Raw genomic sequence first — 18,533 nt, forward strand, 5'->3', positions numbered from 1 at the left:
CACCTAGAGATAAATGATAAAAGTGAAAGGCCCTTTATCCAGAGTTTGCTGTTTTTAATATTTTAGCTCACTTATCATTTTCATTTCTCATGCTCCGGCTCTCGCTGCATGTGTGTTTATGTACACACATGAGTACACTCATGCGTAATCTTTCTTATGCACTAGAGAGTCAGCTACATGCAGCATCCTGTTTTCTCACCAGATCCTTCGGGGTTTCCTGAGAGCAGAGATACTCTCTTACAGCTGTGGTTCAGTCATCAACATCCATGCTTTCAACACGCATAGTGCCCACATTTCAATTCTGTCAGTTGACCCCAAAGTCTCTCCCTCCGGTTCAGGATCTAGTGTGGGGTCAGGTCCTGCATTTTGTTTTCACATCTCTCCAGCACCCTGAATCTGGAACGTTTCCTCCACCTTTGTTTTGTCCTTTGTGACTTTGGGATAACATAGTCCTCCCCTCCAGGTGACTTTCTGTTTTGGATTTGCCCCCACAATTAGACCAGGACTTTTCATTCTTAGTCGGAACACTGCCCAGTGACATGTTCTTTCTCAGGGTGCGAAGGCTGGGGCACACAGTGGCCATCTGTCATGTTGTCACTGATTTGATCACCCAGTCAGGTATTCCCCAAGTGTGCATCGTTGTAATTACTAGGTTTTTTTTTTTCTCCCTGACCCCTAAGAAGCAGTCTGTGGGGAGGCATTTTGAGAGAGAGAGAGAGAGAGAGCGTGCACACGAGAGAGAAATAGCACGTGTGCACTCGAGGGAGGGGCAGAGAGCAAGGGAGAGAGAGAATCCCAAGCAGGCTCTGAGCTGTCAGCCCAGAGCCCAAAATGGGTCTCAAACTCACAAACCCTGAGATCATGACCTGAGCCGAAGTTGGACACTCACCGACTGAGCCCCCCAGGTGCCCCTGGCCTGAACCAGTCTTCATTGAGATTGAGATGGTCGCAGAATGATACTACTCCAGCTGCAGCACTTGACTCATCAGATAGTTGTGAGCAAGAGCCCTCCTCCCTCCCCCAGTTTGTTTATATATACCTACACGGACTCATTCAGTCCTGCTTTTCAATGGTTTTTCATTAGTTACTGTATTTATTATGCTCACACTCAGGTTGTCCCAGACTTGGCCGTAGGAGCCTCTTCAAGCTGGCACCTATGTTCTGTGACCTACCCTAGCATTTTTTTGAGCACTTCCTTGTTTTCTGAAGATGCTCAGACTTCTCTTGTTCTTTCCTGGCCATCCCTCCAAGGAGACCTGTTGTCTCTTAGTGTGGAATGGCACAGAAGGGGGTTGGTGCGCTCACTGTCTCCGTAGAGTATTCGGCCCTTTTGGTGGACGGAGCTAGGAGAGAGAATGTGTATAGATGCAAATGCGTACCCACACGCTCGCGTGTAGAAATCGTGCCGTCGTGCTGGCCTCACTGGTTCCTGTGTACCCCTGGGAGTTCTTGTTCTAGCTTCTTCTTTCCATATTTGTGTGTCCCTTCTTCACCAGTGGACCCCTGGCTCCTGACAAAATCGGCACATTTACTCAATTTTATAATATATTTAAAATAGTTCATTCTTAAACGGACTGCACTTACCAAACCTACTTAAAAGAATTCAGGACCACCCCTGTCTGCCTACACTGTTACTCTTGATGAATATCCTTCTAGATCTCCTTATGTACACCTGTAGGGAAATACACAAATACAATTTTATTGAAACGTCATACTACACATATTGTTCTGTAACTTGACTTTTCCTCCTGCTAATGAATATATCATTCACGTCATTCTGTAACATCGTCCAACATCTCTGTGTCCACAAGGTGTGATCCATACAGTATTTTCTAATGAGTACAGAATAAGACTGTACCATACTTCTCTGTAATCGGACTTTGATTTTAAAAGGCATCCAGTTTTTCACTATTATATGTAAAGCTGACATCAACATCTTTGTAACTAAATCTTAATTATTTCCTTAGGCTAGAAGTGGAATTACTGGTCAAAGGGTATGTATGTTTTTCTGTCTTTTTGAATGACGATGTGTGCTCTGGCCTGCGGTTGCAGAGAGGGCTGGTTTTTCTCGACCAGGGCTTCTCTGTGGTGGCTGCACGTTGGAATCACTGAGGGAGCTCTTTGAAACAGTGCTGCCCGGGCCCAGCCCCCAGGTCTGGTTTCCACGAGCTGGGGCGCGGCCAGGATTTGTAGTTTTCAAGTCCCCCCAAGAGGTTCTGACGTGCAGCCAACTTGACAGGTAGAATCAAGTTGTGGTATTACTTCATTATTTTCATTACAGTTTTCCTTTGGAATTGTTTCAGACGCTCAGATTTGGGAGAAGTGGCCCCAGGAATAAAAGCATCTGAGAGACGCACCGCGGTGGCCATTGCAGGTAATGGGGGCTGGCACCCGCTTGGAAGCTGGTTCTGGCAGCATCCTGGGCAGGGGCGCACAGGCCTCAGAAATAAATAAGCCTAAGGCTTTTGTTTTTCCTTTTATGAAATGATTCCATTCAAGGGCCTTTTAACTTCATATATTCAAAGTAGGGTTCAGTTTCCAACAGGTGATTATCCCACAGTTTTCTGGGAACGTATCGTCCAATTCAAGCATGTTGTTCCTGCCACCCTGAATCTTGGCTTTGGGTGACTGTCTACTTTGTGACCTGGGCACTTCTGAGCGTTGTGTTGGGACAACAGGGATAAAGCAGAACTGTCCCAAGCAGACCGATCCGTGGTCTTCCTGGCTGTGGTTCACACGGGCTGGGTCTCTTCCTCAGTGGGTTTGGGGGCTGGGGCTGGGACTGCCTCTCGTGACTTCAGCTTTGAGGTATGGTGGCCACACATCAGACACCTTTTCTCTTAGAAATCCATGTTGGATCTATTGCTAATTCAGTGCTTCTCGAAATAAATATGTCCTATTGGATATCAGAGTGGTATGCAAAGATAACCCCACAAAAATATGTAAAGAAGTCTGGATTAATCAAATTCTGTTTTATTTTATTCATCCAAACAAATATTTGTTGACCACTTACCGTGTGCGGGCACTGGAGTAGGCACTGTGAATATAGTAAATAGTAGTGAATGCAGTGGCCCACGTCCCATGGAGCTTCTGTTCTAGAAGGTAGGCACTGGGGGAAGTAAATGCCAGGTCAAGCCTCATAGCAAAGTTGGGATCAAGTAGAAATTGGCCAAAGCCTTACACCTTCTCAAGATCTAGAATGTGCTGTGCGGTACCTTAGCCATTAGGCACACAACGTCTACCTTGGTCACACCAGGTATATTTCAGGTGCTTGTTGGACATGCAGACTTAGAACATTTCCTTGACCACAGGGATTTCTGTCAGAATGAGAGTTGCTCTAGAGAGACTGGGAGGCAGCATGGGGTGATTGGGGGAGGGAACCCCCCCACTGGATGCCTGTTGTGAGCCAGGTGGTTAGTCACTATTGGTCCTTTGTTTCATTGAGGAAACCAATGCTCAGAGACACTCTGCTGCCTTCCTACGTCCCATCTTTATTATCTCTCCAATGAATAAGCCTCTAGTAATTATTTTAAGAAATTTTCTTCTTGAGGTATGAGATTTCCTCTTCAGCCTGTTTCATTAATAAGACTTAAAAGCAAACTCTTCAACCTATAGGATTAAGAGGGAAGTTGTATTGAAGTGTGATGTACACCTGAAGAAGTGCCCACATTCCCAGTGTGTAACTGGAGAAATTTTCACAAGCATGAACAGACCTATCTTAAGCAGCATCCAGACAAAGAAGCCAAACACGTCAGTTTCCCAGTAGTCCCCTCCCACCCTGCCTCTTCCAGGGATACTCATACTCCCGATTTTTAAAAGCATGGATTCGTTTTATATATAATCCTCTTACAGAGTTTATTTACCTCATTTCCATCTGAGGGTGTTAATTACTTCATAGCTCATTCCTTATTTTTTAAATTTATTTTTGTAAAAAATGTTTATTTATTTTAAGAGAGAGAAAGAGAAAAGGGAGGGGTAGAGAGAGAGGGAGAGAGAGAATCCCAAGCAGGCTCCGTCCTGTCAGCACAGAGCCCAATATGGGGCGCGACCTCACAAACTGTAAGATCATGACCCGAGCCAAAATCAAGAGTCAGATGCTCAACCGACTGAGTCACCCAGGTGCCCCTTTAGCTCATTCTTTAAAAGAAATTTAAGAAAACTCTTTAAACTCTTCTCATTCTGGGAAGGTGGCAGAATAGGAAACGCCAGGAATCTGTCTCCCAACCTGCACAGCACTTGTACTGGTGGATCTGGCCACTAACTGCTTTGTAACTCTGGAGTCAGGTGGAGATTTGCCACTTCCAGGGGGAGGCTTGGGTAGTAAATCTGTAGTTAGTTTGGTAAAAGCTACGTCTCTCAGCACAGTAGCAGCTCCCTGCCTCCCATTCCTAGACAGATGCAGGCTGCTGTGCACACAGTCCTGCAGCAGCTTGCGCACGGCTGGCGGGAACCAGCTGGAGTGGGCAGAAAGAACCCTACCCAAATACCGGGGATCTCCGCTCTGCTGCTTACTGCTTCTGATCACAGAGGTGCAGACACAGGGTGGCCGTTGGTGTTGCTGCCCCTTCCTTATTGTTGCAAGCCCCTCCTCCTCCAGCTGAAGTGACTTCCAGGGGATTTCAAAACCAGCACCCTTCCTCCCATTAATTTTTTGCCCTTTCCCCTTCTGGGAGCCAGACATTAGACACTAGAACATTCAAAAGCAATTGCATATGTGGGGAAATTAGATAGTGGGTGGGCATTCCCAAAGAAGATTTCAGAAAACACCTCAGAGGGCCTAAATTTCACACCTCAGTTTGCTCCTGAGCACAGAGCTCACCTACACAACCCAACAAATAATAACAAAGAGCAGCAAACCCTGGGGAAGGTGGGGGTATCTGATTTCCAGAGTTACCACATTATTAGATTCAAATGTCCAGTGTTCAATAAAGCAATCACAAGGCACACAAATAAACAGGGAAATATGACCCATTCAAAGAAAAACAAATTGAACAAAAGCGGGCACTGAGAAGATTGAGGGCAGATGTATTAGGCGAAGACTTTAAGACAATGATCCTAAAGATGCTCAGAAATCTGAAGGAAAATGTGGAGAAAGTCAAGAACATGATATGTGAACTAAACAGTAATATCAATAAAGAGCTAGAATAAGAAACCAAAGGAAATTCTGGAGCTGAAAAGAACAGTAACCAGAATGAAAACTTCACTTGTGGAATTCAGAGGCAGATGGAAGCAGATGGAAGAAAGAATCCGTGAACTTAAAGATAGGACAATGGAACTTATGGAAGCTGAGGACCAGAGACAGAAAGATTGAAGAAAAGCATACAGAACCTAAGATGTCCATAGGACACCATCAGTAGGTACTCATTGTGGGCCTCCCAGAAGGAGGGGGGAGAGAGAGAGAGGGGCAGAGAGAATATTTGAAGAAATAATGGCTGAGAACTTCCTAAAAAGACATGCATATAAAATCCAAGAAACTCAACAAAGTCCAGGTAAGATGAATTTTAAGAGACCCACACCAAGACACGTTACAATTAAACTTCAACAAGAGAAGGAGTGAGTCTTGAAGGCAGCAGCAGAGAGGCAGATCATCACATACACAGGATCCTCCAAGATCATCTCTAGTTTCCTCATCAGAAACTTTGGAAACCAGAAGACAGTGGGAATATATATTTAAAGTGCTAAAAAAATAAAAATAAAGTGCTAAGCAAACAAAAAAAAACTATGAGCTAAGAATCCTATACCCAGCAAATCTGTCCTTCAAAAGTGAAGGAGAGGGATGCCTGGGTGGCTCATTCAGTTAAGCTTCTAACTCTTGATCCCAGCTCAGGTCTTAATCTCAAGGTCATGAGTTCAAGCCCCATATGGGGCTCCGTGCTGGGCATGAAGCCTACTTTTAAAAAAAGTGAAGGAGAAACAGATATTCCCAGGTAAAGAGAAGCTGAGGGAGTTGGTGACCTTACACCTGCCCTACAGGAAATGCACCAGGGAATTTTACAGGTGAAAAGAAAGGACACTAAACAGTGACTGTATTACTGATGTATTGAGATATAAAGATCTAAATAAAGGTAAATGGGCAATTATAATAGCTAATGTAACAATTCTAACAATGGTTTGTAGCTTACTTCTTGTTTTCTATAGAAGACTAATACATTTTAAAGAAAAAAATGTAATAGTAATATTACTGTAACTTTGGTTTTTAACTCCAAATCTTATTTCCTGCATAATTTATGACACTAATGCATTTGAAAGAATTAGTAGTTTATGTTCTGGGACACTCAGTGTATAAATATGTGCTTTTGTCATATCAACAACCAAAAGAGGTGGGGGTAGAATGTAAAGGGGCAAAGTTTTTGGACGTATATAGGTCATATAGAAAACAAAGAGCAAAATGACAGAAGTAAGTGCCTCCTTGTCAGTGGTTACTTTAAGTATAAAGGCATTAAACTCTTCAATGAAAAGACAGAGATTGGCCCAACTATATGCTGTCTACAGGAGACTCACTTGAGATCCAAAGATAAAAAGAAGTTGAAAGTGACAGGATGAAGAAAGGTATTCCATGCAGATAATAACCAGTGGATAGTAGGAGTGGCTATACTAATATCAGACAAAATAGATTCCACATAAAAAAGGTTGCAAGAGACAAACAAGGGCATTGTATGTTAATAGAAGACTCAATACAGCAAGAAGATACAATAATTATAAACATGTACACACCTAATGACAGCCCATCAAAATATTTGAAACAAGAACTGATAGAATAGAAAGGAGAAATAGCTCTACAGTATGAGCTGGGAACATTAATACCCCACTCACAATAATAGATAGAACAACCAGACAGAAGACAAGAAAAGAAATAGAGGATTTAAAGAGCACAGTAAACTGTCCACATCTAACAAACATAGACAACACTTAACCCAGCAACATGACACACACGTTCTTCTAAAGTGTACATCCACAAGTCAAGTCTACAGAGATTTTACAAGGTAGATATTGTAAAGTGAGCACGATGGGATGTAGTTATAAATCAATAAAACCTAAAACTGAATAATTGTAAAAATTGTGGACACTAAACACACTTTCAACCAGGGTTTCAAGGTAGAAATCTCAAGAAAGTTAGAAAATACTTAGACACAAATGAAAGCAAAAACACAAAACACCCAAACATGTAGGATGCAGCAAAAACAGTGTTAAGAGGGAAAATTTAGAGCTATAAGAACTTACATTAAAAATAAGAAACGTGTGGGGCTCCTGGGTGGCTCAGTCGGTTAAGTGTCCAACTCTTGGTTTCAGCTCAGGTCTTGATCTCATGGCTCATGAGTTTGAGCCTTGTGTCGAGCTCTGTGCTGACAGTGCAGAGCGTGCTTGGGATTCTGTCTCCCTCTGTCTGCCCCTCCGCCACTCACTCTGTCTCTGTCTCTCTCAAAATAAATAAACTTAAAAAAAAAAAACATCTGGGGCGCCTGGGTGGTTTAGTCAGTTAAGTGTCTGACTTTGGCTCAGGTCATGATCTCGTGGTTCGAGGGTTTGAGCCCTGTGTCGGGCTCTGTGCTAACAGCTTGGAGCCTGTAGCCTGCTTCGGATTCTGTGTCTTCCTCTCTCTCTGCCCCTCCCCAACTCATGCACACTTGCTCACTCAAAAAAATAAACATTAAAAAAATTTAAAGAAATAAACATCTCAAATCAACAACATAATTTTACAACTTAAGGAACCAGAAAAAGAAGAACAAGTGAAACCCGCAGCTAGCAGGAGGAAGAAAATACTAAAGATTGGAGCAGGGATTAGTAAAACAGAGATTAGAAAAATGGTGCAGAAAATCAATGAAACCAGAAATGAATTCTTGGATAAGAGCAACAACACTGACAAACTTTTAGCTACATTGACTAAGAAAAAAGGAGAAAATACTCCTATCACTAAAATCAGAAATGGACGTGGGAGTGTGAATGGTGTGGCTGCTGGGGAAAACTGGGTGGAGCTTCCACAAAAAATTAAATATAGAAATGCCATATGGCCTAGCAGTTCCATTTCTGGGCGGGGCCCAAAGAATTGAAAGCAAGGTCTGCAGGAGATCTTTATGCACCTATATCAATAGCATCATCACGACAGCTAAAACATGAAGGTGACCCAAGTGTCCATCACCTCCTGGAGAGATTTCCCAAATGTGGTCCATCTGCACAATGGAATGTGATTCAGCCTTAAAAGAAGAAAATCCCACCATATGCTTTAGCATGGATGGACCATGAGGACATCATGCCAAATGAAATAAGCCAGTCACGAAAAGACAAACGCTGTGTGATTCTGTGTATGTGAGGCACTCAGAGTCGCAGAGACCAGAACTGGTTTACAGGGACTTGGTCGGGGAGAATGGGAGTTACTGTCTAGTAGGATTAGGACTCCGTATTCACAATGCAGGTGGTAGATGGCTGCACAACAGTGAATGAACTGATTCAACACCACTCAGCTGTACACCCACAAATGTGCAAGGTAGTAAATTTTCTGTTATGTGTATTTTTTTAATGTTTATTTTTGAGAGAGAGCAAGAATGAGTGAGGTAGGGGCAGAGAGACAGGAAGACACACAATCCAAAGCAGTCTCCAGCTCTGAGCTGTCAGCACAGAGCCCAATGCAGGGCTCAAACCCAAGAACTGTGAGATCACAACCTGAGCCAAAATCAGATGCTTAACCAACTGAGCCACCTAGGTGCCCCTGTTATGTGTATTTTTTTTTAAAATGTTTTTAAAATTATTTTTGAAAAGGAGAGCATGAGCTAGGGAGGGGCAGAGAGAGGGGAACAGAGGATCTGAAGCAGGCCCTGTGCTGACAGCAGAGAGACGGATGTGGGGCTTGAACTCATGAACCATGAGATCATGGCCTAAGCTGAAGTCTGACGCTCAACTGGATGAGTCACCCAGGTGCCCCATGTTATATATATTTTAACACAATAAGAAAGGAGAAATTATTTTGAGAGCAGGGGAGGGGCAGAGAGGGAGAGGGAGAATCCCACGCAGGCTCCACACTGTCAGTGCAGAGCGCCATGTGGGGCTCGAACTTGAACCATGTGATCATGACTTGAGCCAAAGTCAAGAGTCAAACTTTTTTTTTTAATTTTTTTACATTTATTTATTTTTGGTAGACAGAGACAGAGCACAAGTGGGGGAGGGGCAGAGATAGAGGGAAACACAGAATCTGAAGCAGGGTCCAGGCTCCAAGCTGTCAGCACAGAGCTCGACATGGGGCTCGAACTCACAAACTGCGAGATCATGACCTGAGCTGAAGTCGGATGCTTAACCAACTGAGCCACCCAGGTACCCGAAGAGTCGGACGTTTAACTAACTGAGGCACCCAGGCACCCCATCCTTTGAATGGGGTTTTTTCTTTTTTGTTTGAATTTGCGAGCGTCGTTTATGTATCCTAGAAACTGGACCCGAATCGCATATGATTTGCACGTGTTTTCCCCTATTCTGTAGGTTGTCTTTCCACTTTGTTCACAGTGCTCTTTGATGCACATGAAATTTTTATCTTCATGCAGTCCTGTCTGTTTTTTTTTTTTTTTTTTTTTTTTTCTGTTGTTGCCTGTGCTTTGGGCATGACAGCTAAGGATCCATTGGCAGATCCAAGGTTACAAAGATTTACTCCTTTTCACTCTTATATTTAGGTCTTATAGAGTTCATCTTTGTACAGGGTGTGAGGTGGGAGTTCAACTTCATTCTCCTTCATATACACTAATAGCCCCAAGGTGTGAAGTGGTGTCTTTGATGTCCACGGACTGTCCAGTAGCAAGCACTCCAAAACACGGTGAAAGCTCTGTGGAGTGAGTACTGGATGCCATAATAACTGGGGAAAAGTAATTCAGTTTCGTGGGTGAGAGTCGTTCTAATCCCCCCACTGACCTATCATTTCAGTGGGAGCACCCAGCCAGCACTCTGTCCCTGTCAGCCTGGCACCCCCGGGGGTCGGAGCCTGGGCCTGTCCAGCAGGAACTATAGTGAAGAGCTTGGCCCCCCCCCCAGGAGCAAGCCCTTGCTGGCCCCCACGTCTGCTGCTGACTGGTGCCTATCTGGGCTCCCAGCGATCTTGGCCTACGGACGTCTAGGGTCCCCTGCCCCACGGTGGTTCCTGCAGTTTGATAGGCTGACCCTTCGGCCACTTTGTGCCTCCTTAACATCACCCACCTGTAATCTGCCCTGTGCGCATCAGAGCTGTGTCCCATCCCTACCAAAAGGAGGCCCTGGCTTCTGTGAGTCTGAGGTTTACCCTGTGATTCCTGCTCACAACTGCTCTCAGAGCTACCTGGAGCCAGGCCCGGGCTCCTCTCTGTCCCATCATCTCCTATAACTCATATTTTCTCGGAGGGCATTTTGGATTCCTTGGAAAAAATCCTTCTGATGTTTTTTCTCCACTTTGAATAAACTGATCTTTTGATGGCTCAACACAGTGGTTTGATGTGTGTGACTCATCTGTCCTCCATGCTCTCGTGATTTCTCCAACCACTTTCCTGTTTCTCTTCCCTGCTCTTCACATCTGTTTCCAGAAATGCCATCAAAGAAGACTGAAAGGTCATGTTTATCTGCCTCCTGATATGGAAATCATGAGAGGAGTTAATCTGAAAATATCAGAATCTTTTCTTGATTCATAATCTTTAAAAAATATAATTTTAATTTTGGATTAGATGGTACTTTTACTTGGATCAAAAGCCGGAACAATAAAAAAGTACACACTGAAGTCTTGCTCCCACTGTCCCATGTTTGCAGTCAGGGCTGTAGGGTTTTGAGGTCTTTGTACATCTGAATGGCACTAACTTAAATACACCCTGTAGTAAAGTGTTAGTGTCAATGGACATACCCTGATGCTAGAGTTTGGACAGATAACTGTGGACGTGGAAGTCATGGCCCTTCCCCAGGAGAGATGCCTCATTTCCAGGGATTTCAAAAGCTCTATGATAGAATAAAAATGATGTCTGTAGGAGGTCATCTTGAAATTGAACCAAGGAATTTGCATTGACTTATGTTTTAAATAGTTTCTAACATCAAAGATTAATCTATAAGTTTCATGAACTTATTTATATTTTATTTTTGGAAACTTGAAGTAAATTCTTCAAGATACATGTTCTAGAGCAAATCAGTGTTTCATATGTAGCTGTTACTACTTTGTGTCATATTTGGGGCTGGAAAAAAATGTACACAGGAAAAACTGAAGTTAAAAGCACTAATAATAAACAGGAGCCCCCACATTCTCACTGAGACTTTTTGGTAGAAAGGTCCTAACTTGCTGATGAAAGTCCTCATGTGTGTGTTTTCTTCCAGATCTGGAATGGAGAGAAATGGAAGCAGATGACTGTGAGTCTCATGTGGGAGGAGACAGCAGGGTTTGGGGTGGACCAGTCTGGGGAAAGGGGGCGGGTGGGTAGACTGAGAACTCACCGGGATTTTACATTGTGAACACTGGGGAGAACTTGCTGTCTTAGTGAGAAGAAGGAAGGTTCTGGGTTTAGCCTAAATTAATTTGTGTCAGTCTAAGGTGCTGATTTGATTGACACCTCATTTTCCTTTGCTTTTTTAGACGGTACAAATGAGGCTCAGGACAGTGACTTCCCAACAGGTACGTGTTTTCTCTGCTCTCACCCCTGTCCTGTCAAGGGAGGACAGCTCCTGTGTCAGAGTCTCTGCTAGCCCTTTAGTCCTCAGTGCCACCACTAACCGGGACAGTGATGGACACTAGTGTCTTGGCAGGGGAAGCTGCAAGTGCAGGAATCTTACTTGTGACGAGTCCCCACAGTGGTTCTAAATTTTTTTTTAATGTTTATTTATTTTTGAGACAGAGTCAGAGCGTGAGCAGGGGAGGGGCAGAGAGAGAGGGAGACACAGAATCCGAAGCAGGATCCAGGCTCCGAGTTGTCAGCACAGAGCCTGATGCGGGGCTCGAACCCATGAACCGCAAAATCATGACCCGAGCCGAAGTCAGACCCTCAACTGACTGACCCCCTCCCCCCAGGCACCCCCTGCTCCAACAGTGGTTCTAAAGTGCAGTGGGATCCGGGGGGACCCTCTGGGTGTTCCAGTGGTTTCTGTGACACTCCCACCAAGGGCCACACACTAGGCATGGATGCCTGTGAGGTTTCTTGTTCTGGCTTTTCCCCATTGCCCATCACCACCATGCTACTTAAAAGACAAAAACCGTTGTTCCATGTCTGGGTAAGAAAAACCACGTCCCTGGTTTCATTCAGGCAAAACTCAAGAGACCTGAGCAGCACCTTTTCTATTCCTGTGTGACCCCATGCATCTCTTTTGTTTCTGCAGCAAGTTCACCAGCCCTGTGTTACTGCAGCCACACTGCACCCCCACCCCCTCCCAACGCAGGGCAGGTTCTGAAGAGAGGCGGCCCCTGCAGGGGAGGAGACACCTGTGTCCCAGGGCTGAGTCCTGCTGGTCACCCAGGAGGGCCCCAGACCAGGGCTGTGCCTCCTCTCAGGGTTTATATGAACATGTGGGTAACTTCATAGGCTTTCTCTTTTGAGAAAGGAGTGGAAAAAAGCCTGCAGCTCAGTAGGATTTGCATTTTTTAATTGTTCGTTTATTGGACCATGACAGCATACTAATCCTATGCAGTATGGAAATTGGCCAGATGCCACGCCCAAGAACAGGGGCAGTGAGTGAAACCTTTCGAGGAGTTACTGTGCTGAGTGTAGTGCTTGCTAAGAGTTCGTACTGTGTTGGGTGGTATTTGGGGATCTAGACAAGTAAGTGCAGACTTCTGGTAATCTCTACCAAATATTTTACCCCGTAACATTAAAACCACATTATTGGCTTCAGAGTCACAAAACTGGTTGCTAGCTATGATTTCTGTGACTCTCTATCTAGTGATAACTTCCTTTTCCCTTTAAAAATCCTCCAAGTTGTTTGTAAAAAGAAAAGAATGTAACCTGGAAAATCCGAGTGACTCAGTGATTGTGTCGCTTGTGGGAAATTCCTGGTGACAGTGTGCAGGGACCCCGCTTCTGGCCCAGAGTGTGGGGAAAGTCCACGGGGTCACTTGGCAGGGGTGGGGGTGTGGTCAGAGAAGAGGTCCTGCATCCCATGTGTGGGTGCATGGCTGTGCACTCTACATGGTTAAATTGGGGCCCCAGTGTGGCTGGGTCTTATGGGTTTCAGGAGAAACCAGACGTGTAGACTGGACTCTCCCAGTTCTTAAACATGGCCCCTTGGTGTCTTCTCTCTAATGTCCAACGTGTCTGGTGGTGTTTGGGTCTGGGGGTAGTGTGAGTTTGATCTCAGGCAGGCCTTGGGAGGCCGTCCCCCATCCCACCTGTAACCGGGGCCCCTGATGCGTGGGGTGAGCACTGACGTCTTCTCCCCCCACCCCCCCACAGCGGAGAGGAGCAGGCTGCAGGAGATGCTGTCGCTGCTGGGGCTGGAGACCTACCAGGCCCAGAAGCTCAGCCTCCAGGATGCCCTGCAGATCAGCAGCGACAGCATGAGAAACTGGGCCCCTCAGGCCCCCAAAGACCTGCCCTGGAATTTCCTCAGGAAGCTGCAGGCCCTCAACGCTGAGGCCAGGAACACCACCATGGTGCTGGATGTGCCCCCGGACGCCAGGCCCATGGAGAAGGAGAGCCAGATGGAAGAGGAGATCATCTACTGGGACGCGGCTGACGACATCTCCGCGGACATCTATTCCTTCTCAGAGCTGCCGACGCCCGACACACCTGTGAACCCCTTGGACCTTCTCTGTGCCCTTCTGCTCTCCTCAGATGGTTTCCTGCAGCAGGAAATTGTGCTGAAAATGTCCCTGTGCCAGTTTGCACTCCCTCTCGTCTTGCCTGACTCGGAGAACCACTACCACACGTTTCTGCTGTGGGCCCTGAGGGCCGTGGTGCGGACGTGGTGGGCGCAGCCCCCTCGGGGTGTGGGCGGCCTCCGAGAGGACAGCGCGGTGCTGTCCCGGGCTCCCACCTTCGCCTTCGTGCGCATGGAGGTCAGCAGCAACTCCAAGTCACAGTTGCTCAACGCTGTGCTCAGCCCCAGCCACCGGCCACGGGACTGCTTCTGGCATCGCGACCTGAGTGTGGGTACCAACCCCCGGGAGATCGCAGATGGGCTGGTGGAAGTCTCCTGGTTCCTCCCCAGTGGCAGGGAGGACCTGGATGTGTTCCCAGAGCCCGTGGCCTTTCTGAACCTGCGGGGTGACATCGGGTCTCACTGGCTGCAGTTCAAGCTCTTGACTGAGATCTCGTCCGCCGTGTTCATCCTGACCGACAACATCAGCAGGAAGGACTACAAGCTGCTCTACTCCCTGAGGGGCTCGGCCACCAAGTACTATTTCATCCTGAGCCCCTACCGTGGGAAGCGGAACACAAACCTCAGGTTCCTGAACAAGCTCATCCCGGTGCTGAAGATGGACCACTCACACGTGCTGGTGAAGGTCAGCAGCACCGACAGCGCAGGCTTCGTGCGCAGGGTCCGCTCCATCGTGGCGCACGTGGCCCGGTCCCCCTGCAGGAGGTTGTCTGTGGAGGAGATGGCACACGCGGCCCGTAAGCTGGGGCTGAGGGTGGACGAGGACTGTGACGAGTGTCAGCGGGCAAAGCAGCGTATGGAGCGCATCACCAGGAGGATCAAGGACTGTGACGCCTACCGCAGGGACGAGCTGTGGCTGCAGGGGGACCCCTGGCGGAAGGCGGCTCAGGTGGAGAAGGAGCTGTGCCAGGCCCAGAGGGCAGGGGACCCTCCTGACAAGGGCAGGGCGGAGCTGGGGCACCGGCTGCTAGAACTTCGTGCACAGCAGAACCGCCAGGACCCTGCCTGGGGGCTGCAGGAGTTCATCGCAGGCATCAGCAGCGCCTCACTGGCTGAGAAGCAGTACTTCCTGAGGTGGATGGAGTGGGGACTGGCCCGCGTGGCCCAGCCAAGGCCGCGGCAGCCTCCAGAGACCATTCTTAGCCTGAGACCCAAGCACTGTGGCATGGTGGACTTCGGGGAGCTGCTCTGGCCTGAGCCCCTGGGTGTAGAGCACTTCCTGCGGGAGATGGGACAGTTTTACGAGGCAGAAAGCTGCCTGGTGGAGGCAGGGAAGCTGCCGGCCGGCCAGAGGCGGTTTGCCCACTTCCCGGGCCTGGCCCTGGAGCTGCTGCTGAAGGGGCTGCCCTTGGAGCTGATCGACGGCAGCACGCTGAGTACCCCCCTGCACTGGGTCACGGGGCTCCTGAAGGAGCTGCACGTTCGCCTGGAGAGGAGGTCGCGCCTGGTGGTCCTGTCGGCACTGGGTGCACCGGGCACTGGGAAGTCCACGCTTCTCAACACCATGTTTGGGCTGCGCTTTGCCACCGGGCGGGGGTGTGGCCCTCGAGGGGCCTTCATGCAGCTGGTCACCGTGGCCGAGAACTTCAGCCAGGATCTGGGCTGCGACCACATCCTGGTGATAGACTCCGGGGGCTTGATAGGCGGGGCCCTGACCGCAGCTGGGGAGAGGTTCGAGCTGGAGGCCTCCCTGGCCACTCTGCTCATGGGGCTGAGCAACGTCACTGTGGTGAGCCTGGCCGAGACGAGGGACATACCACCAGCTGTTCTGCACGCGTTTCTGAGGTTGGAGAAAACGGGGCATGTGCCCAACTATCAGTTTGTGTACCAGAACCTCCAGGATGCGTGTGTCCCCGGCCCCAGGCCTCGGGACAGGAGGCCGCTCCTGGATCCCCCTGGAGACGTGAGCAGAGCCGGCGCACAGATGGAGAAGCAGGGCGACGGCATCCGGACGCTGGCCGACCTGGCCTTTTGCGACCCTGAGAAGCAGCATGTTTGGCACATCCCTGGCCTGTGGCATGGGGTGCCTCCCATGGCTGCGGTGAGCTTGGGGTACAGCGAGGCCATTTTTGAGTTAAAGAGGTGTCTGCTGGAAAACATCAGGAACGGCCTGTCCAACCAGAACAAAAACATCCAGCAGCTCATTGAGCTGGTGAGGCGGCTCTGAGTGTTAGGAGGGGGCCTGTTCTGAAGGTGGTGTGCCTGTGGGGGCTGTGCCCGGCACCTGACCCCGTGAGAAGGGAGAAGGGCAAGAGCCTGGGGGGAGGGGGCTGGGGTTCCCTAAACAGTGTTGAGAGGGAGGTGACCGCACAGACCTGCTCAGAGATGCTCTCGGGAGCCAAGGGGCCCTGGGGCAGGGCATGCACACACAGCAGGAGTTTGTTCCGTGTGCAGCTCCTTTCCAGGCCCCTGTGCTCTGGCTCCCTTTCCTTCGTCCCTGGGGTGGGGGTAGTACCCCTGCAGTATGGGGTGGGGGTGAGGAGGGGGGGTTGCTGGACGCCGCCCTGAGGAAGTGGAGGCAGGCCCTTCCTCTGTGACCTGCTGGTCCCGACTGACCCCCATGGAGAGTCCCCCCTGGCTCCCTCCACCTCCTGCAGCCGTGTCTGCCCCGCCCCAGACTGTGAGTTCCTTGGGGATGGGGCTGTGTGTGACCCGACTCTGTACCCCCAGGGCCTGGCACAGGGCCCTGCGCACTGTAGGCGCTTAATAAATGTTTGTTAAAAGAGTGGAGTGAATGAACGTGCATGTGATAGTGACAGGCAGGTTCCTCTGTTTCCTCAAAGAGGATCACGGTGTCTAAGGAGGTTGCACGCAGAGCATCTGCAATGGGGGGGGGGGGGGAGGGACACCTGAGAGAAGTGTCCTACAGCTGCCCTGCTGTCCCCTGTCTTTACACAGAGGTCTGCCCTCAGGCTGTTACCAGGAGCACAGAAATAAAAGTCTTCACAGCCACGCTGGGTGTGGCCATCAAGGTCCCACTTTCTAGGCTACGAAGGGAGGCCTAGAGCAGTGAAGCCCTGTCCCACACGCCTGGGTGGGGAGAGGGGCTGACCTGATGGGACCCTGCTCAGGGTCATCACCCCTGGACCCCTGCAGCTGCCAGGCTGACCCAAGCCAGACCCTGGCGTCTGCCCTTCATCTGGCTTCCTGTCTGTGGGCCAGGCTCCCTCCCCGACGTCACTTTGAGCCCCTCCACCATGGATGCTTCAGCCTGATCCTTGCCAGCGTTGGCCCTCCCTGAAGCCAGGGCACCTCAGGATCCCTGGAACCCAGCCCCGCTCCCTCACCAGCTCTGGGGGTCTGCTGCTTCGGCTCTGGGGCTTCCTCCCCTCCATAAGTTGTGACTTTGGGGAAGAACTGGGCCCCCAGTGGTGACCAGGAGCTCCTCCGTGTGTTCCCTGTTCTCCTTTGCCAGACTCCACAAGGGGGCGCCCTCTGGACCGGACCGCTTTCCCAAAGCCCTTTTCTGTATTTCCAGGACGCCCAGGCTGCTGCTCCCCCGATGTTCAGTGCTGTGCCTGGGTCCTGGGAGCCTGGCTCTGGATGCACCAGATGGAAGCTGAAAACATGACCTCTTGCTAATTTAGGAAAACCAGGGCACTTGGGGGGCTCAGTTGGTTAAACATCCCACTTCAGCTCAGGTTATGGTCTCAAGGTTCATGAGTTCAAGCCCCCCCCCCCCCCGTCCCCCCCCCCCCCCCCCGTTGAGCTCTGTGCTGACAGCTTGGAGCCTGGAGCCTGCTTTGAGTTCTGTGTCTCCCTCTTTCTCTGCCCCTCCCCCACTTGCTCTCTCTCTCTTAAAAATAAATAAAAACATTAAAAAAATATATCATTATAAATTTAGGAAAACCTTTTCCCTTCTGAAACTCAGAACCCTCTAACCTTCAGGCACTAGAAACTCATCTCTTCAGGATCATTAACACAAATTGTAAGGGGTTGGTTCACCTGGAAATACTAAAACCTCCTCTTACTTTCTTCCCGTAAAGCTGGGGAACTACCCAGTAGCTTCTCCAGCACAGTAAGAATATCAGCCAGGATCATCATGGGTCCAAAGTTCAGACATTGGAAACCTTGCTTAGAATTTTTGAATATCAACCATTTCCCTTAAAAATTGATTCAAGCTCTTCCTGAAATCTGAAATGAAAGTTATCCCTAGTGGCTCCTACTAAGCAAAGATTCTTGACCTTGTTGGGTCTTTCCATTGTCCAAAGATTTAATCACTGAATTCCAGATAATTATGTGTGTGCTTTTTTTTCTGGGGAAAGAGTTCAACAGACTTTCAAAAGGATGCAGGATCCAAAATAGATTAATAACTGCTTAGTAATCAGGAAAATTATATCCCTCTGACCTAAGATGCTGTGAAATTGCAACTAGCATTTGCCACAAGTGTTTATTTTCATTTTTCTATATTTTAGAGGAGGGGGGAGCACAAGCAGGAGAGGAGCAGAGAGAGAGAAGGGGAGAGAGAGAGAGAATCCCAAGCAGGCTCCTCCCTGTCAGCATGGAGCCCAATGCGGGGCAGGGCGGGGGGGTGGTGCTGGAGCCCACAAACTGTGAGGTCATGACCTGAGCCGAAATCAAGAGTTGGATGTTCAGTCCACTGAGTCACCCAGGTGCCCCCTTGCTAAAAGTGTTTAAACTTTTGCAAACAGACCAGTCTGAAGACAGGGTGTAACAGAATCTGAGCACGAGGTTGCCTCAGACAGGACCCCACTGGTGGGTGTACTCAGTAACTGCACCCA

At 48.7% G+C, this 18,533-nt stretch overlaps 1 protein-coding gene across 8 annotated transcripts in view; it reads left to right on the plus strand.

The window, feature by feature from the left end:
- The window catches only part of URGCP (upregulator of cell proliferation), a 57,261-nt gene extending 40,745 nt beyond the window's left edge, over positions 1-16,516 (plus strand). For 6 of the 8 annotated variants that reach the window (XM_027046027.2, XM_027046021.2, XM_053218795.1 and 3 more), the window contains 5 exons: positions 1,968-1,994; positions 2,304-2,374; positions 11,302-11,334; positions 11,558-11,596; positions 13,365-16,516. In XM_027046027.2, the coding sequence (XP_026901828.1) occupies positions 11,319-11,334; positions 11,558-11,596; positions 13,365-15,958 (2,649 nt within the window). In that variant the 5' untranslated portion in view covers positions 1,968-1,994; positions 2,304-2,374; positions 11,302-11,318 and the 3' untranslated portion in view covers positions 15,959-16,516. The remainder of the gene's footprint in view (positions 1-1,967; positions 1,995-2,303; positions 2,375-11,301; positions 11,335-11,557; positions 11,597-13,364) is intronic. The other 2 variants (XM_015064552.3, XM_027046022.2) reach the window with 1 other exon arrangement.
- Positions 16,517-18,533: the final 2,017 nt, after the last annotated feature.

The sequence above is a fragment of the Acinonyx jubatus genome, chromosome A2, assembly GCF_027475565.1.
Source record: "Acinonyx jubatus isolate Ajub_Pintada_27869175 chromosome A2, VMU_Ajub_asm_v1.0, whole genome shotgun sequence".
Classification (NCBI taxonomy): domain Eukaryota; kingdom Metazoa; phylum Chordata; class Mammalia; order Carnivora; family Felidae; genus Acinonyx; species Acinonyx jubatus.